General features: G+C 45.8%; 1 protein-coding gene across 6 annotated transcripts; it reads left to right on the plus strand.

Annotated features, from left to right (window-relative positions):
- On the plus strand, nucleotides 1–26,592 carry LOC120947762 (anion exchange protein 2-like). Of its 6 annotated transcripts, none has more exons than XM_049611096.1 (11): nucleotides 1–116; nucleotides 13,405–13,869; nucleotides 13,958–14,064; nucleotides 15,949–15,984; nucleotides 16,580–17,141; nucleotides 17,230–17,376; nucleotides 20,718–21,098; nucleotides 22,082–24,021; nucleotides 24,088–24,282; nucleotides 24,367–24,595; nucleotides 24,665–26,592. In XM_049611096.1, the coding sequence occupies exons 1-11, from the start codon at nucleotides 57–59 to the stop codon at nucleotides 24,737–24,739; spliced, it is 4,197 nt and encodes a 1,398-aa protein (XP_049467053.1). In that variant the 5' UTR covers nucleotides 1–56; the 3' UTR covers nucleotides 24,740–26,592. The 6 variants fall into 6 exon arrangements, with proteins under 6 accessions (XP_049467053.1, XP_040219348.2, XP_049467054.1 ...); XM_049611097.1 differs by lacking the exon at nucleotides 20,718–21,098 and adding an exon at nucleotides 17,905–18,000 and having other exon boundaries at nucleotides 6–116; XM_040363413.2 differs by lacking the exon at nucleotides 1–116 and adding an exon at nucleotides 3,973–4,242.
- Nucleotides 26,593–27,920: the final 1,328 nt, after the last annotated feature.

The following is a 27,920-nucleotide window of genomic DNA, read 5'->3' on the forward strand; positions in this document are numbered from 1 at the left end:
GTTCTAGAGCACCGTGCAGTGTAGCGCCCCTAGTGTAGCTGCGCCAGAGCAACACGATGAGCCGTCGGGACAATAATGTGAGGAAATTGTCCTTCCTGGGCTTCCACACCAAGGAGGTAAGTGATGTCACCGTGAAATTAGTGTTAAATTTATCAATTTTTATAACAACCACACCAAGGTTTTGTTGCTACGTGCTGATGTAACTTTCACACGCGGACCCTTAGCCATTCCGGACTTTTGCTCTCTGTACCTCTGTTCGATAGGAAAGGCTCAGCTGACCTGGGGGAAAGGGTTGCCAAAAAAAAAAGAAGCACTGCTCTCTTATCGTGTCAGCCGTGGTGATAAAAGGATTTGCGGAATGCCTTTCCCACATAAACGGGAGCTACCTTTCGATAAGCGGCATTATAATGTCTTGCAGAATAATTCAGATTGCATCGACAAAAGGGAAGATTTACAACACCAAAATTGCACACCATTGAAGGAGGGTTGTAAAAAAAAGGTTATTTTTAGGACTTTAATAATCCTCAAAGCTTTGTTTCTGAAGGAACGCTTATTGGAAGGCACTGTGCTTCTGAAGTCGTTTAGACCAAGCGTCTACAACGCTACTTAACCTCCACAGAATTCCACCGAAAAGTGTGCGTAAACACCAGAGGCCCGCCCGTATCACATTGTGCGTTATCTTTCATCTTCCTAATTTGGTTCACATTCGGTTTATCTGCCCACTGCTCTGCTATGTTGCAACTGTCATGCTGCTTTATGGGCGTGTGTGCAATAAAACCCCCACAACCACGCATCGTAATGCTGATAGAGCAGCCAGTTTTAGCCTGCTTGATTGAGTTGCGGCTCTTTGATGGGTCCCGGCATCCGATTGTACGGTGAACATTGGGAAGCACTGCCACCGTCTGTCAGGGAGGAAGCATCATGCTTAATTTATGCAAGTCTTTATCTTTTGTTTTGATTGTATTTTTTAAAGTCTGCAGGAAGATTTAGTAGCCTGTTCTAATATTAACTCCAGACAGAAGGTATACGAGACTGAGCAAACGTTAATGTAATGGCTGCGCTTGCAGGCTGGTACCCAAGGTACAATTAACGCATTTTTGGCAAAGTTTATAGCTCTTGGTTGATTGCTCCACGTGTCAGAAGAGTTATAGATCAGTTACGTTCATCAAAGTTTGCAATCGGTTGGCTGCAAGACTTCCCAATTTAATGCATCAGAGTTATTTTTATTCATTCCTGTAGTTTCTGCACACACGCCGGTTTCTGCACACAAAAATGCTCTTAAATGGTGAGCACCATGACAGATAAAAAGCAACCTGATGCAGCCTGAAATTGTGACTTCAAGTTTCCAAAAAGTTCAAAAAATTGCCTTTTAATAAGTGTTGGCCCGATATCTACCTAGTGCGGGATTCGACAGGCCGATGTTTACGAATATGAGCTGTCACGAAAACAGCTCGAACGAGATAGACGTTAACACTTTAGATGGCACCATGATCGAATAGAGAAGGACGAAAACACACTCAACATGAGACAACTATATTAGCGAATTTAAGGGTCAATTAGCAATAAGTTCGGCTAAGGTCGTTAAGCAGGGTCAAACGGGTTTCTAAATACAGTGGAGCGCCGTTTATCCGGGTACCTTTTATCCGGCTTTCCGTTTATCCGTGCTATTGAGAAATGACAGTTCAATACAAAGGTGACATTGCGTTATGAGGAGGATATTTGAAAAAGCGGTTATAAGACCACATTCTCATAACAAAAGACACGATAATTCAAGGTAAATTTCAAATATTCTCATTGAAAAAACATGTAGTTATTAAAAACGGGGTTATTTTATCAAAAAATTAGATAATTTTCCAAAATTAATTAGGAATTGGTGATAAAATATATCATTTGACTCATTATCCGTGCTTTTCGCTTATCCTGGCGAGGGCAAGTCCCGAGAAGCCCGGATAAACGGCGCTCTACTGTAGATCAGTTGTTGAACAAAAAGCGCCATCGAAGCAGTAGCAAAAGCGAGAGAAAACACACTAATTTTTTAAACTGTAAGGCTAAATAAAGTCTAAATAAGTCAGTCCTAAACAAGTCTACCCAGCTACTCAATACATTTTTACCAGGCGTGTGAGGATTCTTTTTTTTTAAATTCTGGCTGGCTATATAAAAAAACTAAGTGAAATATCTTCTTTGCATGAATATCCTTTAAAAGGTAAGGATTAAATCTCAATTGCAAAAATAAATCTACGCCCTTGCGACCATCTTTTGTCAATTATCCAGAATTTTAACCATGGCGGGCGAAAACATGCATGTAGGCAAGTCTTAAGATCTACCTTCGATTTTTATCAACAGCTCTTTAGTTTTCGCCATGAAATTGTTGGAGTAGAGCTTTTGCCGCCTATTTGTACAGAAAAATTCGATGAGGCACAGCTGGAGGTTGTTGGACCAGTTCCTAAGACAAGGATTAGGACTAAGGTGTCATATCGAAAAGTTAACCTAAAATGATTGCATTGAGTGTTGGCGCCATTGCTTTCCACTGCGAAACCAGTGGACGCGATTTCTGCTTCCAGAGGTATAATTTCATGATTCCCAAGTACTCCACTTTCACTGTTTGGCCTGTTGCATCGACATCCCGATGCCTCTTGTCCCTCAGTCTTCATTTTCTGCCTCCTTTGGAAGCTCAAGTCACTCAGAGACGTCGGCCATTCGAAACTTGGATTTCTTTCGACGCTCTAATTGTTGTCTAATAGTGCCAAAATGTTAAAAATGCCAGAACAGGCTTATGAGACGTCCAAAAACTACCGCACGGAGTACTTTGATCGTGCACGCTTCTAAACATAGTTGCTTCACTGTTTTGGCGATCACGTTTTGAGTTCACCTGATAGAGGTGTCAAATTTTGTCCACAGACTCAGGAGATACTATTATTGAAAGTGCATAATACGTTTTGATATTGCGGGTCTCCCATTAAATCGAAATTTTTTGTCCATTTTTAATGCAAACGTAAAATAAAGCCATTTCATGATTGTCGCCCAAGTTCAACGCTCCAATGAAGAACAGGTGTGCCTAAGAGAACAACTTTAATTTATTTCCGTTTTGTGTTGCACCTAATAATCAACCCATTGAGAGCCTACTTAATGAAGCAATGCATCTCGTCCCTGCTAAATACATTTTGATCAAACCAGCAAACAAGCATCATAACGTTATCAGCATCAATTGAATATGGTCAAACCAGCTCACACCTTCCCATACGCAGACAAGGTGCACGAGATCATCAGCCAGGTCAGGTGCTTGTTGGTAGTGAAAAACTGGTATTTCACACCATCCCTGGCGCTACGTACGTATGCCCTCCCCCCCTTTAGACGGTCGGCGGTTGTTGCGTTCGAGCCACGTCGCACCGGAATGCACATTATATTGATTGATTTTTACTTTTGCGCTCTACTTTTGCGCTTCACGTACACGCATCAGGTGCCGCGACGCGGAAACCCGATGCACACCGATAGCCTCCGTTTGAGGGGGTTCTTTTTAAAGGGAGGAAGTTCACCTTCCATGACTCACGCGGCGTGTGTAACGGTGTAATGGAGTACATGCTTTATTCTAGCAGAACAGAACAGGGTGGTTCGTTCGAGTTGGAATATAACCAGCAAAAATATGGAACCATTTTATTGATTTTGCATTAAATGTACACTTTCAAAATGTGTATTTAAATACAGATTCAATTATAATAAATCATATTGGAGCCACCCCCAAATGGTGTGTCGCCGTCCTGTACTGTACTTCCAAGTGAGTCAACCAGTTACAGCATGAAGGTACAGGAATATTCCTTTAAGGTTTGTTGCGTTATACACCATACACACACACGAAACAACAAGACAACGGACGCTCCCACGTGCTGTTGCTGCAGCCCCCCGGGCTGGAGGCTCGTTGGGTCGGGCCAGTGGGCTTCTTGCCGTGGTCTCCCAGCCCAGTCAGTGTTCGTCGTGCGGCTCCGGACGGTAACGCGACGTCCGTGTGTGTCCGAACCCGATAAGTGTAATTGGATACGCGTGCTGTCCGTTTGGTTCGTGCCGTGCCAGTTCCCTTTCCCACTGGGGAAACATGCAACGGGGCAAGTGACAAGTGTACAGTGTCCCGCCAGCCGGTAAAGAGCAGTGTGCTGGTTGTGGTTGTGGAAAGCTTGAAACCGGTCACCGGGCAGCTTTAAAATGAGCAAAATAATTCCGATTTTAAAATTCAAAGCCAAAGGATTTTTGGTAGGTAACTGTTGTCAGTGGTTGTTTTTGTAACTGTTTAGGGCAATTCAGATGCACACATTTGGTTGGGGAACATTTAAAAAAATATAATAAGTATATAAAACATTAGGCGTCTCCATTAGGTCACGTGGCAGGTTGTAAAAGTGGCAGTTTTTCTTTTAATGTTTGCATTTACCACCCAGTAAAGATTCATTATAAAGCGAAAAAGTTCTTACTTACTTCAGTTTAAAAAAACAATGCAGTAAAAGTACAACATTTTCGGTATTTTCCATGAACCAAATCTACACAAGAAGAGATTAGTGCTCTTGACCTTGACCATAACGCTATCGATCGATCGTGCCACACACCCACACACCTGACTGACAAATGACCCGCTCGACGTGTGAATGTGTATACTCACAAGTCGTTACGGTGCATCAAAAATGCATTCCCCCCCGTGGTGCTGCCTATTGAGTTTATTTCCGTTAAAAAGTCAAACAGCGCGTCAAACAAAAACAACACAAAAGTTCTGCTCTGTTGTGTCTGTCTGTGTATTTAACCGGGGTGTGCTTCAGCAAACGACACACAGTAATAGAAAGCACAAAATTGTTCTTCACCACCCTCGCACCACAACGCGGCTCTGTGTTTACCCTTTCATGTGGCCGCGACATGAACCTATCGATTCACGATCGAGATAGCTCCCGCCAACGCACAATTTACACAGCACACAATTTTTCCACCAATAACGGAACTCCAAGTTTAAAAAACTTCCAATATTTGCCTTTCCAATTGACCGTGAAGGCTTAAAATAGAAGCGCTACTTTTTTCACAGGAAACTCCCCGCCCGGTTAATAATTGATAGCCCGAAAATAGAGTCTCGCCCGTTGTGTGCCGTTCTGATCGAGCCGGATCGGGAATCGCTTTCATCGCAGCCAGCGATGACAAATACGCTACGTCAGACGCGTGCTAAACGAAACAAATGGGTTGCTCTGTGTTTTTTTTGAGCATACCCCCCCCACCCCGGATGGCCGGCGCATCGAAGCAGGCGACGAAACCGTCGCTCAATTAGCGAAATTAACATTTCGTGATGCATCCACCAATCCATCCGGCCGGTCACGTGTGTATTTGGGCAAAACACTGATCGACACCTAAGAGAAATAAGGCTTTACCGGTCGGGGCAGCTCGATCATTCATTTCGGTTTCGTTGCCGGTTGAGGCAGGACCGATTTTGTGAATAGCGCGAGTGATTGAAAATTGTAGTTGATCTTTAAAAGTGAATGCAGTGTGAGTGAAAGATGAACCGTTTGCTAGCGATTGCTGTCGTCGACAGTTCGCCGACACCGTTCGGCAGCCCTACCGGGTGGCGGCGGCGGGACCAATACTGTGCCATTGTAAGTTATTAAAGCAGTCAACGTGCGAATCACCCGGCTGCATTAAGCTGGCAGCGTCCGGGTGCATTATTGTGGTTGGTTTTGACGCCATATGCATCATTTGTCCTATCGTGTAACTAATTTATGTCACCGTTGAATGGACGGACGGGATTGATGTGTGCTTCGGTGAGCGAAGCTTCGCCTGAGCCTGTGTCGTTAACTACTGTGATACTTTAGTGTGTGTGTGTTTGCGTGTGTCCTCCTTTTCATCACCAGTCCAGTGGCTATTGTGGTGGCAAACATTGACCTAGACCTCTGCAGTAGATGCTGCGAAAATGGAGCACACGGAGTGCCGAATGACGGTGACACAGTGGCGAACGATGGGGCCTTTTTATGGACTCTTCCTCTTGTGCCGTGCCGTGCCGTGTCGTGCCGTGCTGTAATGAAATCTAGCCCATCCCATCCTCTTCGAGAACGGGCTAAGTGCACACAACAAAGCCCTTGTTTGTCTGCGCCCCTTGGGTTTGAGAGGGGACGGGGACACTATTCTAGATTGTCACTGGGCGGCTATGATTGATGGATGGCTGCTATGGGCGCTATGTTGTCTATGTAATGCTGTCTTTGTGGACGGTAATGGAACAAGCCTGGGCAAACAAACCGAGACAATGAGGTGAACGAGTGGCGAATATTAAAGATCTTCTATCTAGGATTGGCACGAAAGCTTATGGGTTGAGCGTATTTGTATTAGCGTTTTTTTAGTATTTTGTGTGACTGAAGATATTGAATTGCATTTTTTACTAAACGTATTATAAGTTAATTTCGAATGTAAACGTTGTTATTCACCGCGTGCAAAATGTTAATCCACATCAATCTGGCATTGAACCACCGACAAACCGACGTGACACTTCGAACAAAATGAGCAAAGTCCATATAATACAGAGGTCGATGCATAGCTCGATTTTGGTCCACCATTTTGAAAGCTTATTTTTGACAGTTAGATGAAAAAGCGCTCACAAACGATTCCAAACAACCATACAGTTTTTAGGGCTAATTGTGCATTTTGTGCTCATAACTTAGTTTAACTATACATTTCTTTCTCATGAACGTGGCATGGAGTAGTTTTTTCAGTAATTCATCACTTAAAAATGACCACAATCAGAAATCTGGCCTCTTAGCTTTGACCCTCTTGAGCTGCACAAGATTTCGTCGTAATTTCGGGCACTGATCTTGTTGTAATTGATAATTTCACTATAATTCTATCTTTTCTTGATATTCGTCAACTTTTTAAAGTACAATATTACAAACAAACGATGTAAAAATGGCCGAAAATGCTTTCAGACCACTGCATGCACAACAACTAAAACCTCAATGTATGTTACAATGAAACTATTGAAGCTTTTTCATCCAGCTGTCAAAACTTTCCCACGCTTTTTGATCAAATGTTCTGGACGACTCGATCTCTGTATTATATAGACTTTAAATGGTAAATGACAGTACTTTCATGTGGGACACCTTTGTAACGCCAGTGTCACGTCGGTTTGTCGGTGATTGAACTTCCATCATAATAATTTTTAATTTCATAAGTATAATTTTCAACATTTCAACGGTTTATTTAAATCGTTTTTTCACCGGGGGCTTTAAGCCGCATCTCATCAAGAATTGTACAACATTTTCAAAATTAATTTTACACGCATTTCAATGCATTTTTATTGCAAATGCGTATCAATAGTGATAGAGATAAAAATCTTTAAAAATAAAGGTAAAAAAGGTAACAATCTAAAAGTTTCTTTTGATGGGTCGTCATTTGTCACTTTACAATCTGATTATTCATTGCGTAAAACATGGAAATTTCACATATAAGGTGTGAGCGCATTGTTTGAAAATGCGCGTGGTGTGTGGTGTTTGTGGTGTGGGCTTCAAAACTCTAGTGAAAAAAAAACGATGGTAATAGACCGTTAAAGTGTTAAAAATCATGCTGAAGAAATTAAACATAATTATGATGTAAATGAAATATGACAGTGATGTGGATAACATCTTGCACGCGCCGAAAAAACATTGTTCACATTCGAAAGTGGGTTGGAAACCCCTGCAACAATACATTTATTAAGCAAAATTTCATTGTTCAATATTTTCTATCGCCTTAAATTAATTGTCAAGATTAATTAATATAAACCTCCTTAAATTAATATAAACGTCATGATCAACACTTCCGTCAAGGGCAAGGTTGCAAAGTGTCCCATTTAAATGTCTCTACCGTAAGCCACTTCAATATCCGTTCAGATTGTCTAGCTTTAGGCGCAAACGATTAATTTATTCTATTTTATCTATTTAAAAAACCCAAAACATTGCAAACAATCCTCTATAACGGATCCAAAAATACTTCAAACGTCCACATTCCACAAAGAAAGAGATGTACCCAAAAATAGGGTCACACACACACACACACACACACACACACACACACACACACACACACCGTCCAGCAACTGGAGCACAACAAACCTGATAATGAAATCAGCAAACAGTCAATAAAAAGCGCACACTTCACAGTGTGCCATAGCGGGAGAGCGGGGCCCACATGTTATCACGGAAAGCGGGGGGGAAAGGGGAGAATGAATGAAGGATGCAACCAGCATGTATGAACCTGCAGCCAAACCCCGCGCACTTTTCCATTTCCGTGCAAATAAAAACAAAAAGGTCCAGTCCTCCCGTATCAGCTGTGCGCCCGCTGTGCCGGATGGCGGTGGTGGAGCTTTCCCTCCCCTTTCTTGAGCTCGCGCGAGCGTGGGAAACCTCCTGCCATCGTCATTTATGGCTCATTTCTCTCCACAGTCACGGTGAGCACGCTCTCTCGCTCTTTCGCTCTCTCTCTCTCTCTCTGACTCACTTTCCCTTTTCCACGCGGTGGGATTTCCCTGACCAGCGGTACGGGCCGCACTATTGCCCCAGTTAGGGAGCGTTTTGCTAGTCCCGGGAAAGGGGACGATGGGTGTGCGTGCGAGTGCCCGTGAAAAATTAACTGTCGACGGGAGCACGAGCACTGGAACGCGGGAATGGGCAGCGTGCCAGTGGGTGAGTGAGAGTAAGCGTTTTCCCTTTTTGATGCTCCCTTTTTAGGTCTCTCTCTCTGCTGTTTGGACTCTCTCTCTCTCTCAGGCACGTGTGATGAGGTACTCACACTGCTTCGCTCATCGCCTGCTTGATATCTCATTCTCACCGTTACAGGGGCGTTACGAGGACGAGCCCTTCAGGTGATGAGATTCATCTACAGAGGGCATTTGAAGTACAGTTGTATGCAAATGTTTAGTATAATTGTTTTAATAAAGTGGTTTTAACTAACAATCTATTTTCGTATACTCTTAAAGCTCTTTGACTTAAAAAGTTCAATAAAATATTTAAAAAAAATAATTGAAACCTACACCATTGTCACTCACTGTTAATTATCGAAACAGGAAAAAACAACCTCTTGAAGTAAACCCTTGTTCTCGTGCCACTCGCTCTCCTGCTCATCTTTTTACTCTCCATCATAGAGAAGGAATATCCTCGTGGTCCATCACGCCGTTCCATTTCCCAGCCCATCCCACCCTCGTGTCCTTTGCGCATCCAACGCCACACCGTTCCACCGGCGATGGAGGCGATGTGCGGAGGCTAAGTTGACAAAACAGTAGCGCCCACTCTCTCCCCGCGCCCAGCCAAAAACTCGGCAGAGAGTGGTGAGATAGCAGCAGCACTCGAGCAAAGCTGGAGAGTTTTTCCTCATCCCTTGGCACGATTTTCCTCCCGTAGAGAAAAAAAAGCCGACCTCGCAAAGCAAGATGTGGGTCGAGCGCCGCCGTGACCGCGCTAGCTCAGATGTGGCTGGAACCTTGACGGGAAAGCATCGGGCATTCGTTGCGCCAACCCAGTGCGGGGTGGGGCCTGCTACACCTGCTTCTTACCGTTCCCAGCTAGCTTCTGGGCTGTCCCAGCGGCAGTGAAAACGGTTCGGGCGCTGTGTGATTGTGATTACCAGGTGATCCCCGGGAGACATAGTGTGCGTGTGTGTGTGAATGTGTGTGCACGTGTAAAAGGGAATGGAAAACATCCTAAATGGCTTGTGATTTTGTGAAGTAGCACTCCTCTCTCTGGCTCATTGGGCAAAATTGCATCAACACAACACCCCAAAACCTCGTCTTTTTCTACCTTAAAAGTGGCCAGTGTGTTCCTGAACCTGACCACACTCACAACACAAAAATCAATTCCGCTCGCCTCATTTACCTTCCCCAACGGAGAGGCTTTAAAGTCAAAATTCTAACTCGCTTCTCAGTATCTATTTTTTGCCCATCCGCCCGGTGTACGTGCACGGCGTGACGTTGATGTGTGTGTGTGTGTCTTTGCACCTTCCCCCGTTTTTCTTTTTGCTTTCTTCTGAACTGGAAGGGGCAAACTATTGCATCAAACAAAATGAATCCAAAAACTGCAAAGTGTTCGTGAGCGAAGGGAAGGCAAAATGGAGCGTGATTCGTAATAAACAAAATATTCGCAAATAGTTCTATTTTCGATCGGGTCTAGGCAGACGTGCAGGAGCTAAGGCCAGTGCTGTAGCGTTTTATTTTATTTGAGCGTAGCTCAGAAAAAGGGCCAAAATCGCGCAACGGTTAACAATTGCATTTGAGCGCAAGGAATGATCGATTGGCGTCTTTCTCTCTTACAAAAATATTAGCTCATGCTTTGGCCAATGAATTGGCCCATTCTTCCTACCCACCGGATCGTGCAAATTCGATTTTAAAAGCAGCTCAAAAACTTCTCGTATACAGGGGTCACCGCACAAAGGGTCACAACACCCCGGCAACGATAAGGAGAAAGCGGCGCTTGGCAAAGGCCACGCGAGGGATTAATAAAACTGGCAAATTTATGCGCGTGTTTATGCAAATGATGTTATGTTGACCCCGAACACGAACTCGCACAAACTTGCCAGACTGCCTCTGCCTTGCCTGTCTTGCGTGTTTTGGGAAGGGGTCGAATGGGGGTCGTGAGATTTTGCTTTTGCTCAGCAACGGACTTTACCATTTGTGTGTGCGGCCGAATTGGATTTGTTTTAAAGTTTGAAAAGTTGGAATTAAATTTGCATTGGTTGGGTGTAAGATTAAAGTTAAACTCTTGCAAAAGAAAAGCTATCCCTTTAGTCACACAAACCCCATCGGACCCGATGCACCTTTGAACAGGGTTGGTCGATTTTTCCTTTGCACTCTCTCTCTCTCTCTGTGTCGCGCCATCGTGTCGAGATATCAGTTTATTGTCTTCGTCTTCTAAACGTTTGGCGTGTGTCTCCCTCCCACTTTCTTTCTTCCCTTCAACCCCAGCACGCAAGCACTGTATCTTTTTGACAACGTTTGTCTCGGTGTCTCGAACCGTTGCTCAAACGGCAAATAGTAGCAAACACAGGCTCGCCGTCATTGCTTATTGCATCAGCCGCCGCACGCCAATGGAAGGTTTAATGGTTCGGCGAGCGCGCACGCAACGACAGTAGCATAAGGAGGGGACACAGGTCGTATTATAATAAAATAAATATGCTAATAGGTAGAGCGCGGGCGCGTGTTGTCAAGCGATGCGCGCCAATCCACGCCGACACGCAGCAATAAGTAACCGTTGGAGTGTGCGTTTAATTGTTGTGCTGTTTTCAACTTCTCCCAGACAACCCACTAGCCTTCTTGGATCCTTGTGCAAAATTGTGCGCCGGGCGATAAGAAAAAGAAAAATGCGTCGCAGGAAAAAAAGCAATGCAGCGTGGCAGAAGCAGTAGCAGCAGTGAGCGGCCCTTGTGGTGCAGTGATCAATTGTTTGACTAAATCCGAACCTCCCGGTTTGAGTGGCCCTTTTGCGATTGCAGTGATTTGCCGGCGGCACACTTCAACGAACGGCCTCGCGAAGCAGCGCGAAATTATCAAACTAATAATCAGGTGGCAGTTTAAGTCTCGTACTTCACTTCCCGTCACAATATCAATCGATTGGGACTGTTTGATTTGGGACTTGCTGATAGTGTAGTTGGCCTCTAGAAGTGCGTGCGGTATTGATAATTTCGAGAAGAAGAGTGTGCCTCTGTGTGTGCGGCAAGTGTGTTGAGTGGTGAGTGTGTGTTAACAGTTGAACAGTAGCGAAAAGCCACCAAAACACCACACACTTGAGCTGCGCGTATTGCACGAACACACGCATCAAGCGAGAGAGACGTTGGGTGAATCGTTGTGGTGAGTAATGGAAACACGGGTTTCAGTTTTCGCTCCACAATACAGGCGCTTTATTGAAGGAAACGATTTCCATCGAAACTAACACTCCTCCCCGCAGTACTGGGCCTTTCTTCTAAACCCAATCCAATTGGAATCAATCCCTCCAATCACTTCACAAACTACTGGGCGTCTCCATGACCTTCTTCCTCGAAAAAAGCTTCGCTTTTCCTCCTCTAAACGCACCGCTAGTTTTGTTTTTGGGGTTTATTTTGCTGTTGCTGGTTACATTTTACAGCTGGCTTCACCGGATCACCGGTACAGCGATGAACTCACGCTGGACACTGTTGTGCCGTTCGTAGCATCGCCTGAGGCAGGCTAGTACCGTCCGTACCGTACCACGCTTGAGCCACCACCGGCAAAGCGAACCCATTGAGCTAGTTGCTGGGTGTAACATATTTTATTTCACTACCGGTACGAGGAAATACGGCCGTATGAATCGGAAATAGCGTTCCAGGGAATAAGAGCGCGCCGGGCGATGAAACCACTTAAAACTGAATTTCCACTTACAGCTCTGGGATGATGACGTGCGTTATTTGGTAGCGCTCAGCTGTGTGCTAAACGATACGAAACTGATTCCTACCTCGATCTGCACTATTAGCTGGCAGCAGTTGGACTGTTTCTCGAACATCGAAATCGTAGAAGAAGGGTTGTGGGTGGCTCAACAACGGTTCATTAAAGGCGTAGCGATCAAAGCAAGCACCTGTTTCCCGTTACAGTGCTGCCCTTTGAATTGGTGCCAACTTGTAAGAGCAATTGCCACTGCGAGTTACTGTGCGCCCTTGACCGTTGTAGCAATTGAGCAATTTTAAAAATTAATAAAAAATTTTGCCATACAATGCAAAAGCGAGAAAACCCCTCCTAGCCTGTATAAAAATCGCTCCCGATCGATTTCCTTTAAACAAACTTACCTACCTAGAACACTCCCTTATATTCGGGGCAGGAGGCAGTTGCTTGGTAACGCACCTTCAACTTATAAACGGTTGAATGTCACTGTCACGGTCTCGGTCGACATTTTGGCAGCGATTTTTAGGGCCGTTGTGATTCGGTTTATTTATAGTCCCCCCGTCGTTTCAATTCGACTACCGAAACGCTCTGTACCGGGCCGCTTTTGTCACGAAAGGAAATAATGTACCGAGCAGTGTGACCAAACCCTGGAGCGAGGGGTTGTTCTCGTGCCACCATCGTTCCTCGAAATGTTCCAAATAATCACTGACCGGTGACGTTCGATAAAGCTAAGATCGCGTGACTGGCAGCAACTACGGTGCTTAGCACGGTACACGGTCGTGTTGATTGCTGCGCGCCTGATTGTCGTGTGTGTGTTACCTATACCGTTCCAATAAATTGTTTCAGTTCTCCCTTTCCTACCCCGTTACGTCTGCATTTCATTTTTTCTGCGATGAAAGCGGTGATACAAGCCGGTTGCAACAAGTTGTGATTTTATGATTAAATATGTAAAAGGAATATTCTTGAACCATCCGCTACGAGATAAGCGACAGTCAAATTGATAGAATTAACCATTCTCCACTCCCAATTCCCATTCTCCCGCACAGACAAGCAACGATGACCCGAACGAGGTCCACCTGGACGACGAAATCGAGCGCGTGTTCGGTACGACCGCCGAGAAGGAACGTTTCGAACTGAACCGGCTGCAGGACGAAGTCATCCTGGACAACTCGCCGCTCAAGTACGACGAAGCGCACCGCGTCCCGGACAGCGCGGACGCCACGTCCAGTGCGAGCAACAACAACAACAACAGCAGCAGCACCACCAGCAACAACAAGCCCTCCGCCAGCAGCAATGAGCAGCAGGGCCGCAGCAAGCCGGTTGCGGCGTCACCGCCGACCACCACCCCGACCAGCCCGATCTCGTTCTCGTCCAAGAGCGAGCCGACCGACACGAAACTCTCGTCCACCGCGAACAACACCACGCTAGCGGACAACACGTCGAACGATTTCAGCGAAACCGTGCACGACGAGCCGGTGGTCGATCAGGGCACGGTGCAGGGCGAACAGTGGGTAAGTAGTGGTGGGGGGAGGGGGGGGGGTGTAGCGCTTTGTGGGGACGATTGGTGATCAATATGAGCATTTGCTTTCTTCCCTCCAGGACACCAGCGCCAGAAGGAATGTGCACTTTGACAAAGACAACAAGGGAGCGCCGATCGAGGGTTTGCCGCTAGAGGACACTAACGAGGAGCGCCGGCGGCGTACCGAGTAAGTAGTAGTAGCGTTGGGTTGCATGAAACTTTCGTTGAGATTCATTCGTATGAATCTTCAGCGATGAGTGATTCGAATCATGAATCGAAGTTCCAAAGTTTCAAAAATCTCTAAAGACTGATGAAACTGCAAGGATTCATGATTCTTCAAGGATTCGTGAATCTTCAAAGATGACTCTTTAAATTATGATTCATAAATCACCAGGGATTCTCGAATCTTTAGAGATGCATCACTTTCAAAATATTGAATTTGCGAGATCCCATGGTACAGTGATTAACTCGCCACGACTTAACAACATGTCCGTCGTGGGTTCAAGCCTCCAATAGCCGGCTGCTTGGTACTTGCCAAGAAGTCACGAAAGCCTGTATAGGCTGACATGACTACGTAGGTTCTTACGCCAAGAAGAATAATAACAGTGCTGCAAAATGCCATGAGCATCACGAGATTTTCACCAACGAAAGCAATGAACATAGCCGTGGTAGCTTAATGCTAATTGCTGATACTCAGTAAAAGTGCGTCATGACATGCCGAACGCGACATGCGAATTATTGAGTCCAGCGCGATACTCTGACTGACAAGCTTAGCTTAATGCCGGCGCAAGCATAATCATGATTTTTTTTCTGACTGTCATCAGTACTGCCAAATGCCACTGTTTCAATCACCAACACTCATGACTGAAACGAAGCTCAAATCAGCTCACGTCCACGACTGAGATGATCAGTGACGAGACTCAAACAATTGGAGGATCAATCACATCACATTTTGATTAATACTCAACTCTTGATCACTCACTTGGTTACGACAATTTTGTCGGCGATAATCACGACATATACTTGGCGTGAGGGCTCAAGCAACAACATGAGCATTCTTTCACCCTTCTGTCTGGTTTAATTATTTGTCGGGTCAAACTCGCAAACACCGTATATGTCCCATGACCATCGCGATGATCACCGATAGAAAATGTCACGCTCAAGTAACTGACCAAGCGATGGTCGCAAACATGTCATGAGCATGTATTGGTCACACCAACCGTTCTGAGAATCACCTTGGATCATCACAGTAGAGCTCGTGACGCAAACATGATTTTGTTTCAGCCGGAATTTGTCATGACTATGTTAGTGACATTTTGCAAAACTGATCACAGTAAAAAAAGTCATGACATAGTGACTGACCAAGCGATAGTCGCAAAAATGTCACGAAGCATGTATTGATCACACCAATCGCTTTGAGTATCACCTCTGATTTTCAAAATTGAGTACGTGACGTTGATATGGATTTTGTTTCAGTAAGATTTTTTTATGACAATGACAGTGACATTTTGCAGCACTGAATAATAATAATAAGCTCAAGCTCTATGAATCTTTGGAGGGTTATGAATCCCTAGAGATTCGTGAATCTTTTCATCCGAGAATAAAATTAATTGAATCATTTCAAAGATTCATTCAAAATCATGAATCTGAATCAGATTTACCCAACACTAGTAAGTAGGCCGGCTTTTGCGGGTGCGGTGTAGCATACTTCCAGGGGCGCAAAAAACCTACTTCCACTGTGCTGTCGGGCTCAAGTGTGCCAATGATGCGGGTGTGGCATAATAGGGCGTGCGACACTCAACTCAAAGCATTCTTGAGTGGTCGCCACCCTTCCTCCTCCTTAAATCCTTGCATTGTTCTAGTGTTTGCTTGTTTGAGTGAAATTTCCCATTGAAATCCAACACACAATGCACTTAAAACTTTTCACCCCTTAATCCGAACGGATAAACAAGGGACGCAAACTTAATCGAAGAAACTAAATAAAACAATAACATGTCAACCACAAAGTTGTCACGCTCACGCTCAAGTTTTGTCCTTTCCTCCCGTTTTGCGTTGCGTTTAATCGTTTAAGGAAACTACTGCAAAGCAAACCCGTCCGAAGCAAAAGGTTAGTGGGTGTGATTAGGTGGTCTGCGGTCCCAGGTCTGAGAAGTGGGCGCATATTTTTTTGTTCATTCCTTTCTCTACTTGTGCAAATTGCATGGCTTCAATCTGTTAATTTAAACTTGTAATGTTATAATGAGTTGCAGATAAAATGCTATTTTTTTACATTTTTATAGCGCTTTTTTACAGGGTTTCTCACTCTATTGTACAGAGCTAGCACGTCCGAATTAAGTATGCCAATAGTCTCTGTTAAAGTAAGAAACCCTTAATACAGTGCGTAACACAACCTTTTTGTTTATTTTAACTCAAAACTACATTGGGTTGTATAGTTGCGTTACGCACTGTATTTCATGCCAGATTGCATTAGAAAGAATGCAGCAAACCCTGTTCACTTCGTCCCATTGCTGTACCCGCGGGCAGACTGGCATGATGATAAACCGTTTTCCTTTTTTCCGTTTGCCATTGTTGTCGTTCAATATCCGTGTCCCGGAAATGGGCCCCGGCTCTTTCGGAGCAGCAATTTGTCTTTGTTGGAGGCGTTGATGAAGCGAAAAGCGATCGAACAAGCAAGGACATTAACATTATTTCTCTGCCCATAGACGGCATCATCCGCACAAATCGCGGAAGTTTTCGCTGCAAGAGTACCACCCCGAATGGCGACGGCAGAGCGGTACCGAGGGTGGCCCGACCGGGCGCCGCATCTCGGTCCAGCCGGAGGATGCGACGCTGCAGGAGGCCGACATCGACGAGTTGACGTCGCACCGGTCGGACGATCCGCGGGCCCTGCGCCGCCACAAGGTCAGTGCCCAGTCGGGCGCGTCGCTGGTGAACATCAACCGGAAGGAGGCGGCACCGCCGCTCCAGCACCTGCTGCCCTCGAGCAAGTACAAGAAGATGTACGACCACAGCCCGCACGAGGTGTTCGTGCAGCTGGACGAGCTGACGGGCAGCGGGGAGGACCGGGAGTGGAAGGAGACGGCCCGCTGGATCAAGTACGAGGAGGACGTGGAGGAGGGCGCGGACCGGTGGGGCCGGCCGCACGTCGCCTCCCTGTCGTTCCACTCGCTGCTCAATCTGCGCCGCTGCCTCGAGACGGGCGTCGTGCTGATGGACCTGGAGGAGAAGGATCTGCCCTCGGTGGCGTACCGCGTGGTGGAGCAGGTAAGGATGGGCGCGCGAGGTTGGTCCCGTTTTTTTGGATGGTCTCAAAAATAGAACCGTCTCTTGCTCCCAATCCCATGTTTTTTAGATGGTCGTTGATGAGCTGATCCACGAGGATGATAAGGCGGTCATCATGCGAGCGCTGCTGCTGCGCCATCGCCACGTCAACGAAAGCTCGCACGGCGGATTTTCCTTCGGGCCAAAGCGGAAGTACAGCAGCTACACGAGCCTGCAGGTGAGTCGTCCGGGTCCGGTGTGAATGAACAGTCTCAGAGTCACCACACGGACCACACATATGGACACGCACACACACAAACACTATTCCCCATTTTGGACACTTCCGCCATTTTACAACACCCATCGGTAGTGTGTTAGTATTGTCGCATTTTACGCATCACCCTCTCATCACTAATTAACTTCGGTAGCGTCATACAACCAACCTCAAGTGGATCGATGGAGGGTTCCGTTTTGCTGGGAACAGGGAAATGGGAAAGGAAGAAACGCGGAAGAGACAATTATTTATTCACAAGCAGCATCGCAGCTTGATTGACGGACGAAGGTCCCCTTCAGCCCACAAAAACACTACGCCATGGTGGCGTAGCCTCTTTGTCGATTAAATTAATTGATTCGTTGTACGCGCCTTCGCTCTTTCCTTCTCCGTTTCTTGTTCGGCCACTCCCTCATCTCACACACGCTGATTATCTTGCGTTACTCGATCTTGTGTTTCCCACCATTTTTCCCCTTTTTTTATTTCTACTTTTAGAACCTAGCATTTCGTATGTATGATCGTAGCATGGAACATTTGGTGTTTATCAGCAACACTACTACTGACACTACTAACACAAACACTAACCAATCGGTAATCAATAGAGCTGTCACTCTTTCAATAGCGCTGTAAATATTTCTCATACAAACACACATGCACTCACTCACATACTAACGCAAAAGCTGCATTAACCATTAACCGCTCAGGGAAAGGGTCACAACATCGCTCATTGATAGTGAATGTAAGTGAATGATAGTGAATGATTGAGGGGGAAAACAGGGATGTTGGTGATGGTGGAAAAGTTTGCTAACCCTTGAAGTGCTCGTGCGAGCGAAATCTGCTTTCAGATCGCTTTAAAGAATTGAGTTTCAATAGGTAATTGGGTTTCGGGATAAGTTTGAACTGGTTCAAGCAAAATCATTGGTTATCTCCGTATTACATCCCTATTTTAATCATATTTTATATTCACGACGGCAAAATTACGATTTAAATGTGAATTTTCTGTAGATTTTATTGATCAAGTCCACGTGTGGATAATCAGGACTGATTATCCTGCTATGAGTACACAAAATAGACACAGATAGCGCTGTAGTGGCTTAAGCAGATCTCGACCGACTAAGGTTGTTGTGCCAAATAAGAAGAAGAATAAGAAGCAGTTATTGATACATTTGTGTGGACTCTCTTTAATCGTTAAGATCATGTCCTTATTAAGGATTCACAAAGAGACCATACGCCTACTGTGATATCTGACCGCGCAGCTTCATGAGGTGAAATATACAGCGAAATGAACTATTTGACAGGCGAGATATCTGACAGGTACAGCTAAAGGGTTAGGGGAGACACATCATCCGCTTTCGAAATTCACTTAAAAATAATATCTTCTTAAGCAGAACATTCACTAATTGGAAGAAATTATGAACTGTTGATTCAAAATTGACGAAGTACTGGATATTGAAGTTATTCAATGGATTTAGTTACGATTTTGTGCACGTTATTTGTTTACATTGCACATCAGCTGGTTGCTGTGATGCTTTACCCGTCAGATATTTCGCCTGTCAAATAGTTCATTTCGCTGTATATTTCCCCCCTTGTAGCCTCGCGGCGAGCAGTCTCCCAATGAAACTCTTCAACTCTCGTACGCCCAAGGTCCATCAATTGCTACAGGTCGGTCCGTGTACTTTGACAAATCTTCATTTGACAACTAGGGAGAGTTCAAGAGTTCCTTAGCAATTCATACAAAGTTCTTAACAACCATAACTCCCTAGCTGCTAATCTCCATAGAAATCTCCATCTATCATGGCTACCAAAATCAGAGCTAAGAACCCACCTGCAGTCTATCTAGACCACCTTGCGTACGCCTCGAAATTTGGATGCAAAGTCTACATAATACAGAGGTCGAGTCATTCATTTGATCAAAAACAGTGGGAAAGTTTTGACAGTTGGATGTAAAAGTTTGAATCGTTTTGAGGATTCAGTTGTGGTGAGTCAAGCTTCCTCTACAATACCGTGGTTGCAATTGACAGCTAACCTCTATAATTTATGACCAGCTGCTAAAGCTATGTTTCCTTACAAATATAAAGAAAAATAAAAAAAATACGGTGCGGTTATCGATTATAACAGGAGCAGTGCCCAAAATTAGAATCATTTGCCCCTCAAGAAGGCGAAATCAAAAAGGATAGTGTCCTAATTGTGGTCGTTTTAAGTGATAAATTACTGATAAAACTACTCCATGCCATGTTCATGAGCTGGCACCAAAATATAAATTGATTTGAGTATTGAAATTCATTCCCTTTTTTTAGAGTATATTTTATTACCCTGAGATAAGAGTGTCTAAACATGAAACATTAGGCATTCACGCTCCGTAAACCAACCTTGAACCTGTCAAAACATATTTCAACTCAATACCTGCAGTGCAGTGAATATTTACATAGTTGGATCTACAAATGGATCTACAGCTAGTAAAAATGTTTTGTTGACATTTCATTCAGGAATTTCAATCGGATCAATGGTAATTAGCGATCTTTACGATAAATTACCAAGTTTAAGCTGTGTTCAATAAATTTCAGCTAACTTTTCCTTCCACCCAATACATTTTGATGGAAAATTAAATTGGCCAATTCGACATCGTTTATTTTGTCGTACACCGTTTCGAGCCACCTTTATCTTGCATGACGCATTCAAGGGTTAGCGATGCCTATGTATGACGCGTGTGAATGGTCGTTTAGTGTCGTGTGCTTGGCTTTGGGCTCATCATATTGGCCCTTGGTACCTCCAGAAAGCTATTCACTCTGTCACACAGATACTTCTGTATGTGGATGTGTTATTGATTATTATTTTGTTTTCTTTACTCCTTTCCCTCCGGAAATCGGGGGGGAAAAGGCGGAAATTTCGGTGAACATGATATCATTTTCCACCTACCACCATTCGCTCCATCTAGCCGTGTAGTATTGTACCATCTGTACCATTATCTCGTATCAGACACACACACACACATTCATGGCAATACACATAGATGGAATGTTATTCATAATCAGCCATCCGTCCATCGTGACCCTGAGTTTTGGCAGTGGAACAGAACCGTTTTAAATATTCGGGAGAGTTCCATAGGGTCCAGTGGAGCTTTGATCCACTGAGAGCGAGACAGAGAGAGAGAGAGAGAGACAAAGACAGAGACAGGAGAAGGAACAAACAGACACAGGGAGCAACAGGCTCGCATGGGTGCTTTCAATCGAATGTGTTTTTTTCTTTTCTTTCTTTCGATTTTGTTTCTTCCCCAAACCACTCCATTTACTCGCCACCCCCTCCATCAGTCCCTGTCGATGCGGGCCGAGGACGGTGGCAACGGGGAGGTGATCGTGGGCGTCCGGCGCCTCAACTCGTTCGTAAGCCCCACCCAAAGCTACACGCTCAGTCCGCCCTCGCTGCACCCGAACTCGGTGTACGGCCAGAGCCCGAACCTTTCCTCCCGGAACCACCACCACCACACCCACCATCAGCAACAGCCGGCGCATCAGCCGGCCAAGGATCAGCAGCGCCACCAGCGGCACGCATCCGGTCCGCACCGGTGCCGGCGGTCCGGCAGCCAGGACAGCAGCAGCACGGCGACAGCCGCGGCAGCACCGGTGACCCTAACCACGGTCACCAGTGCCGTTGGTATGCGACGAAATAACTCACCTTTATCGCTGACAGTTGTAAATCAATTAATATAAATATCGAAACCAACCAGCCCTTCTCTCCCCCTCTTTCAACAAACACTTAGACACACACACAGGCAGTGTTTGTTTTTATCTCATGTGTTTTCCTTCAAACACGGCACACAGTAGTGGCCAACACAAGTTTTGCTCTCTGTTCTCGCTTTTCCGTCTTCTTCCGCACACGAACACAGAAAAACACACTCACACACTCCTGATTTGCACCGAGTTTGATCGTAGTTGGCGAGGTGAAGCGATTTAAACGGCGTGTGTTGAGCCTGTCACTCTTTACTCCTGTCATTGCTCTGTTTGTTCGTTTGTTTGATAGGCGAGTTTAACTGCTCGTGTTTCTTTCTTGTTGGTTAATGTTGCTGTTTAGGTTTTACGTTTTAAGTTGTTAGATTATTTCTTAATCTTTAGTGTTTTTTTATTTAGTTATAGTTTATAGATCAATTCCTTAGATGTTTCATAGAATCATTTAAAATGTTCTTAGTATTAAATTTTATTATTTTTCATCGTTTTATCGTTTTTAAATTACATTCTAGAGTTCTTTTGTTTTTATAGTTTTACAGGTTTTTTATTTTATTTTATATTTTAGGATCATATTTTCTTGTTAATAAAAAATGTACAAATTAATAAGTGGAGAATTGTAAATATTACAAACATTTGCATCATTTTAGCCTCTACAATGCTCTAACCTTGCACGCTTATTTTATATTTTTGTTTGTTGGGTATTGCTTGCATGTACAGTATGATCGATTTAGCTTGCGTTTTTGGAAGCATGGTGTTGTAGTGTTAAGGTGTAATTATATTAGTTAAATAGTTAATCTCCCCCTGGCAATGCTTTACCCCTGTTACGAACTTTTATATCGTTCCGATAGTATATCCCCCCGTTAACGAAACGCTATCATTTCTATCAACTAATTAAATCTTTCCTTCTATCCAATCTCACCAACGATTTCCCCTCCCGATAACGCACCCAGAGTGTGGATGACAAGAAGCCACGCATCGTACCGGCGACCGAGATCAACGGGCACGGCGGTGGCCACGGTGAGACGCGCATCAACATCAGCGAGGAAACGTACACCTCCTCGCAGGAGGACATCAAGATGCGCACGCAGAAGGAATCCATCCTGAAGCGCATCCCCGAGGGGGCGGAAGCGACGACCGTCCTCGTCGGTGCGGTCGACTTTCTCGAGCAGCCCACGATCGCGTTCGTCCGCCTGGCGGAAGGTATCCCGATGCCCAGCATTACGGAGGTCCCGATCCCGGTGCGCTTCCTGTTCATTCTGCTCGGGCCCCAGAAGACGGAGCTGGACTACCACGAGGTCGGCCGGTCGATCGCCACGCTCATGTCGAACGAGCACTTCCACGACATCGCCTACAAGGCGGACGATCGGCGCGAGCTGCTGTCCGCGATCAACGAGTTCCTGGACGACTCGATCGTGCTGCCGCCGGGCAAATGGGAACGGCAGGCACTGTTGCCGTTCGAGGAGCTGAAGGCGAAGAGCGACATGATTCGGCTGCGCAAGAAGAAAGCGCTGGACGAGAAGATCAAGAGCAAGCAGTCGCAGCTGCTGACGAGCGAGGAGGAAAAGAAGCTGCTGGCGGCAGCTGGCGGTGCGGGCGACGGTGGTGGCGGCGGCGATGGGAAGAAACCACCCAAAAATCCGCTGGAAAAGACGAACCGCCTGTGGGGCGGCCTGATCAACGACATCAAGCGCCGCTACCCGATGTACAAGAGCGACATCATGGACGGGCTGAACACGGAAACGCTGGCGGCGACCATCTTCATGTACTTTGCCGCCCTGTCGACGGCCATCACGTTCGGGGGGCTGTCCTCGGACAAGACGCACAACCTGATCGGCATCTCGGAAACGCTCGTGTCGGCCTCGATGGTGGGGCTGGTGTTTCATCTGCTCGCGGGACAGCCGTTGGTCATCATCGGGACGACTGGGCCGCTGCTGCTGTTCGACGAAGCGCTGAACCAGTTCTGCATCTCGAACGACTTCAGCTTTCTCACGGTGCGGGTGTACGTGGGGTGCTGGCTGGCGGTGATTGCGCTGGTTGTGTCAGCGTTCGAGGGCAGCGTGTACGTGCGGCTGTTCACGCGCTTCACGCAGGAAATCTTCTCCGCGCTCATCACGCTGATCTACATCGTCGAGACGGTGATGAAGCTGCTGTCCGTGTACAAGCGTCATCCCCTGTTGGCGGAGTACCTGTACAAGAACGTCACCGAGCCACAGCCGCTCCCGATGCCCTACCTGGAGGAGGAGCGCAACGGAACGACTCCCACCTCCGAGCTGCTGGCCGAGAGTCTAACAACGGCCGTGAACGGTACGATCGCAATGGCACAGGACGCGGCCAATCTGCTCATCCCGGAAGACGGCACCGGGCCACTGAACCGACCCAACACGGCCCTCTTCTGCACCATCCTCACGCTCGGCACGTTCTCGCTGGCCTACTATCTGAAGCTGTTCCGCAACTCCCACTTCCTGGGGCGTAACGCCCGCCGTGCCCTCGGTGACTTCGGTGTGCCGATCTCGATCGCGCTGTTCGTGCTGGTCGACTACATGATCCCGCAGGTGTACACGGAGAAGCTAAGCGTACCGGAGGGCCTGTCGCCGAGCGATGAAACGCGCCGCGGATGGATCATTCCGCTCGGTGGCGTTCCCGGCTGGATGCCGTTTGTTGCCGGCATTCCCGCCCTGCTGGTGTACATCCTGATCTTCATGGAGACGCACATCTCCGAGCTGATCGTGGACAAGCCCGAGCGGGGGCTGAAGAAGGGCTCGGGCCTGCACATGGACATTGTGCTGCTGTGCTTCCTGAACACCGTCTGCGGGTTCTTCGGTATGCCGTGGCACTGTGCCGCCACCGTACGGTCGGTGACGCACGTGTCTGCCGTCACCATCATGTCGAGGTAGGTAGCTGGATGTGTGGTCGTACCAGGTAGAAATCTAACTCCAAAATCAAATCCTTTTCATAGAACACACGCCCCCGGAGACGCTCCACACATTACGGACGTGAAGGAGCAAAGAATATCGGGCTTCTTCGTGTCGCTTATGGTCGGGCTGTCCGTAACGATGGCTCCAATTTTGCGCCTCATCCCGATGTCCGTACTGTTCGGTGTGTTCCTGTACATGGGCATTGCTTCCATGAGCGGTGTGCAGTTCTTCGAGCGGTAAGTATCCCATCGATGATCGTGGAACTCTAAGAAAAGGATCATATCTTCACTGCATCTCGTTGGAAATTCCACACCACACAGATTGCGGCTGTACCTGATGCCGGTGAAGCATCATCCACAAGTGCCATTCGTACGCCGCGTCCCGACCTGGAAGATGCACCTGTTCACCTTCGTGCAGATACTGGCGCTGGCCATGCTGTGGGCGGTCAAGTCGTCCCCGTTCTCGCTCGCCTTCCCCTTCTTCCTGATCATGATGGTACCGATCCGGAAGCAGCTGGAGAGCATCTTTTCGCCCCTGGAGTTGCGTGCTGTAAGTTTTATATCTCTTCCCCCGGTTCCAGCGATCACTAAAGTAACGCTTTTGTGTCTTAACTTTTAGCTCGATGGAAGCCAACCGAACGAAGGCGCAGAGGATGAGCCCGATTTCTACGAGCAGGCTCCCATCCCTGCTTAAGGACAATGGGGGGATACTGCGCAATCTACGCCGCACTGAGCCTACTTTTGAGCTATGGGCTCAAACACAAACGGCTTGAATTTTTGCATGAATTTTGTCTACCGTTCTTCAGCCGATCATCTGCCGAGGATGATCCTCATGATCATATGCAAAGCGATCACGTTAAAAACTAAAACACAGCAACCAAGCAACTCCTAAAGGCAAAAAAAAACAACCCTAAATATATATTTATTGCAAACACATGTTAACTAGCGGAGCAACAACGGAGGAGAAGAAGCGGAACAACACCGAAGTAAAAAAAAACAACAATTTTCGCGTAAAAAAACACACACACACCACATATATAGTGAAAAGACGTCTCCTTTTACGTAACGAAATTATTAGGCATAGGAGTAGGCAATTCTATTAAAAACAAAACAAAAAAACCGTAGCATAAATCAAAAGCAACAATCTATTCTCCATAATTCTTCTCTTCTTTAAAGGGAAGGAGAGAGCGAGTGAGAGGGAGAGAAAGACAGAAAGGGAAATATGAGAGAGAGAGAGAGAGAGAGAGAAAGAGAGAAAGAAAAAGAAAGAAAGCGCGAAGGACAACAAGCGCGATCGATCAAACCACATCTCACACGTGGAAATTGAGTGTGTCTGTGTGTTTGAATGTATGTCTAGGTGTGCGTGTCTACAACAGTCTGTGATCAGTATTACTTACAGGAATGCATCGGAACACAACCGCGCGATGGGGGCAATAAAGAGATGAAGCAACAAAAAAAAACAAACAAAAAACAGGCGCACAGCAAAATGTACTAGAATTACAAAATCCACTCAAAAACAGTTTGAACCGAATTGATCTGATCGGTTACCGATCCCTTATTGGTCTCCCCCATTATTTTGTACCTTCACATCACCTGCAATGGAACGAACGAGCTCATGACTCCTCATGGTGTAGTAGCATCGGAGGGATCGAATAGTTTCATTATTACAGCTCAAACGAGATAAATATCAAAAATGATGTATTTTTGTGACCTATTTAAAGCCCCAATGTTTTGCTAACTGTGTGTGTGTGTGAGAGAGAGAGAGGGGGATGGTTGGAAGAGATTGTTGTTGTGTAGTGCTGTGTAGTGTTGCTGGCCAAGCCAAGCAAAAGTATTGGATCGTTGGATGTGTATAAGTGTGTGTGTGTGAGAAAGAGAGAGAGAGAATGTGTAGCGATCGACCTAGGAAGGAGGATTTGTTTCTTGTTTATGTTTCTTGTTGTATAACAGATATTTTATTTTTCCACAAAGCTTTGAAAGAGAGAAAGAGAGAGAGAGAGAGAGAGAGAGAGAGAGAGAGAGTATATATATATATATATATACATATAAAGCTATTCACATTATTTGCTTCGCTCGAAAGACAGTTAGAACGGCCAAATCTGGACCGCCTCAAGGAGGATTACTTAAAAAAAACGCCACTAAGCAACACTGGACCAGCGGATGGATCGACGGCACAGGATGATTGCGCGTGTGTGTGAGAAATTCCTGTCAACGGCCAAGGAGGGTGCGTTTATGGAAGGAGAATTTTATCTTACTTCAATATTTTTTAGATAGCCCGTAACTAGAGAGAGCGAGAGAGAGAAAGAGCATGAGCCCGCCTGTCTGTTTTGGGCTGGAGGGCGAGGAGGGATGACGGTGCGTGCAGCTGCCCGGTTAGGACGCTGAGGCTCTTGGCATTACACTTACACTAGATTAGTGCATAGACGGTATGAATTGAAACATTTATTCTTCAATTTTTCCGCATCATCCTGAGGACATTATTAGCCTTTCTGATAGCGTGTTAGTGCAACCGAACCAGCCGGTACAAACAATAAATGAACTAAACCCGTAACGAAACAGGGTGTTGCATTTCTTCCTGGTCTTATCATGAGATGAGAAACTGATATCTGAAAATAGGCATTGTGCTACAAGTTACATCCAAAACTGGTCAGTAGTTTGTTTTGATTTCATCGAATAGTTCAAATATGTATACTCGTGTTGTATACTCTTAGGAATAGCTTGAGGTACGGTTCTTCAACGTCCTTCAGTAGTCCTTCGGCTACATGTTGTTTTCAGCCTGCTTCTTGTGCTGATTGATCCTCGGGGATATGACCTGTGCTGGACTTCCGCCCTGCCTTATCATCCGCCCAGTCTGCATCAATGCTTTCAGCGATCTCATCAATAGGCTTCAATTCCACCGATCCACAATTGACTGGTGGTGGTTTCAGCGTTCGTTTGCCTTGCTCTTGTCTACTTATGTTGGGCGAATTACTTTGCGACTCAGAATAAAGGAGCAGATGGCGACTTTTCAAGGTCATGATCAGGATCGAGAAATATTTCGTGATACTTCGTACTACGAATACCACTTACAGACTTTTAAATGTTTGAATGTTTCATCAAGCATTGGGCGACTCCATCAAGTCATTTTGTTTCTGTATGCATGCAACCTACTGACTACATTCGCTCCTCTTTCAGTGCATCAATGATCTATTTATATATTCCTGTAATCGTGGGTATACAGGGCGTTTTTGCTAGCGTAAAAAAGTATTGGACTAGCGCCATCTACCTGAGGCTAGCAAAAGCTGTCAGCAAACGCTGTTTAGGATTATCAAGCGATTGATCGTCTCATTTTTTCATCGTTTCTTGGTACGGAAAAGGGTAAAATATGCATACAGAATGCTAATTGCCATTCATTACAACACATTTCATTACGAATAAGGAACAATTCCAAACTTTTCGAAGCGACGTATTTCAAACTTTCCTACGTACGGCGGCACGGTCCATTTGGGGCTTGAACCCATGACGGGAATGTTGTTAAGTCGTACGAGTTTACGACTGTACCACGAGACCGGCAAGAAACCATGGATGCTCTCCTAATAACTCAACTCTAGTGTCCATAGTTCTTCTTTCTTCTTTTGGCTCAACAACCGTTATCGGTCAAGGCCTGCCTGTATCACTTATGAGCTTGGCTTTCAGAGGGCTTTGAAAGGCTAGGACCGAGGACCCCTCTGAGCGGAATTATCAGTTTGATTTAGCTGGAAACGTGTCCGGAGTAGCAATGCTAGGAAGTTATTCCATCACGTCGTAAAGGACACTGTACTCGTAACTATAAGTACATATGCGTCGTTCCTTCGTTATTTCATATGGGTAACGTTTCTAACACGGTTCTTATTAGC

The sequence above is a fragment of the Anopheles coluzzii genome, chromosome 2, assembly GCF_943734685.1.
Source record: "Anopheles coluzzii chromosome 2, AcolN3, whole genome shotgun sequence".
NCBI classification, from domain to species: Eukaryota; Metazoa; Arthropoda; class Insecta; order Diptera; family Culicidae; genus Anopheles; species Anopheles coluzzii.

Excerpts from the sequence above, each read along its gene's own strand:
- LOC120947762 (XM_049611096.1), top strand. The coding sequence starts at position 57 with ATGAGCCGTCGGGACAATAATGTGAGGAAATTGTCCTTCCTGGGCTTC. Across the intron at positions 17,377-20,717 it reads GCAGCTACACGAGCCTGCAG|TCCCTGTCGATGCGGGCCGA; the intron begins GTGAGTCGTCCG and ends CCCCTCCATCAG. Across the intron at positions 24,596-24,664 it reads CGCCCCTGGAGTTGCGTGCT|CTCGATGGAAGCCAACCGAA; the intron begins GTAAGTTTTATA and ends CTTAACTTTTAG.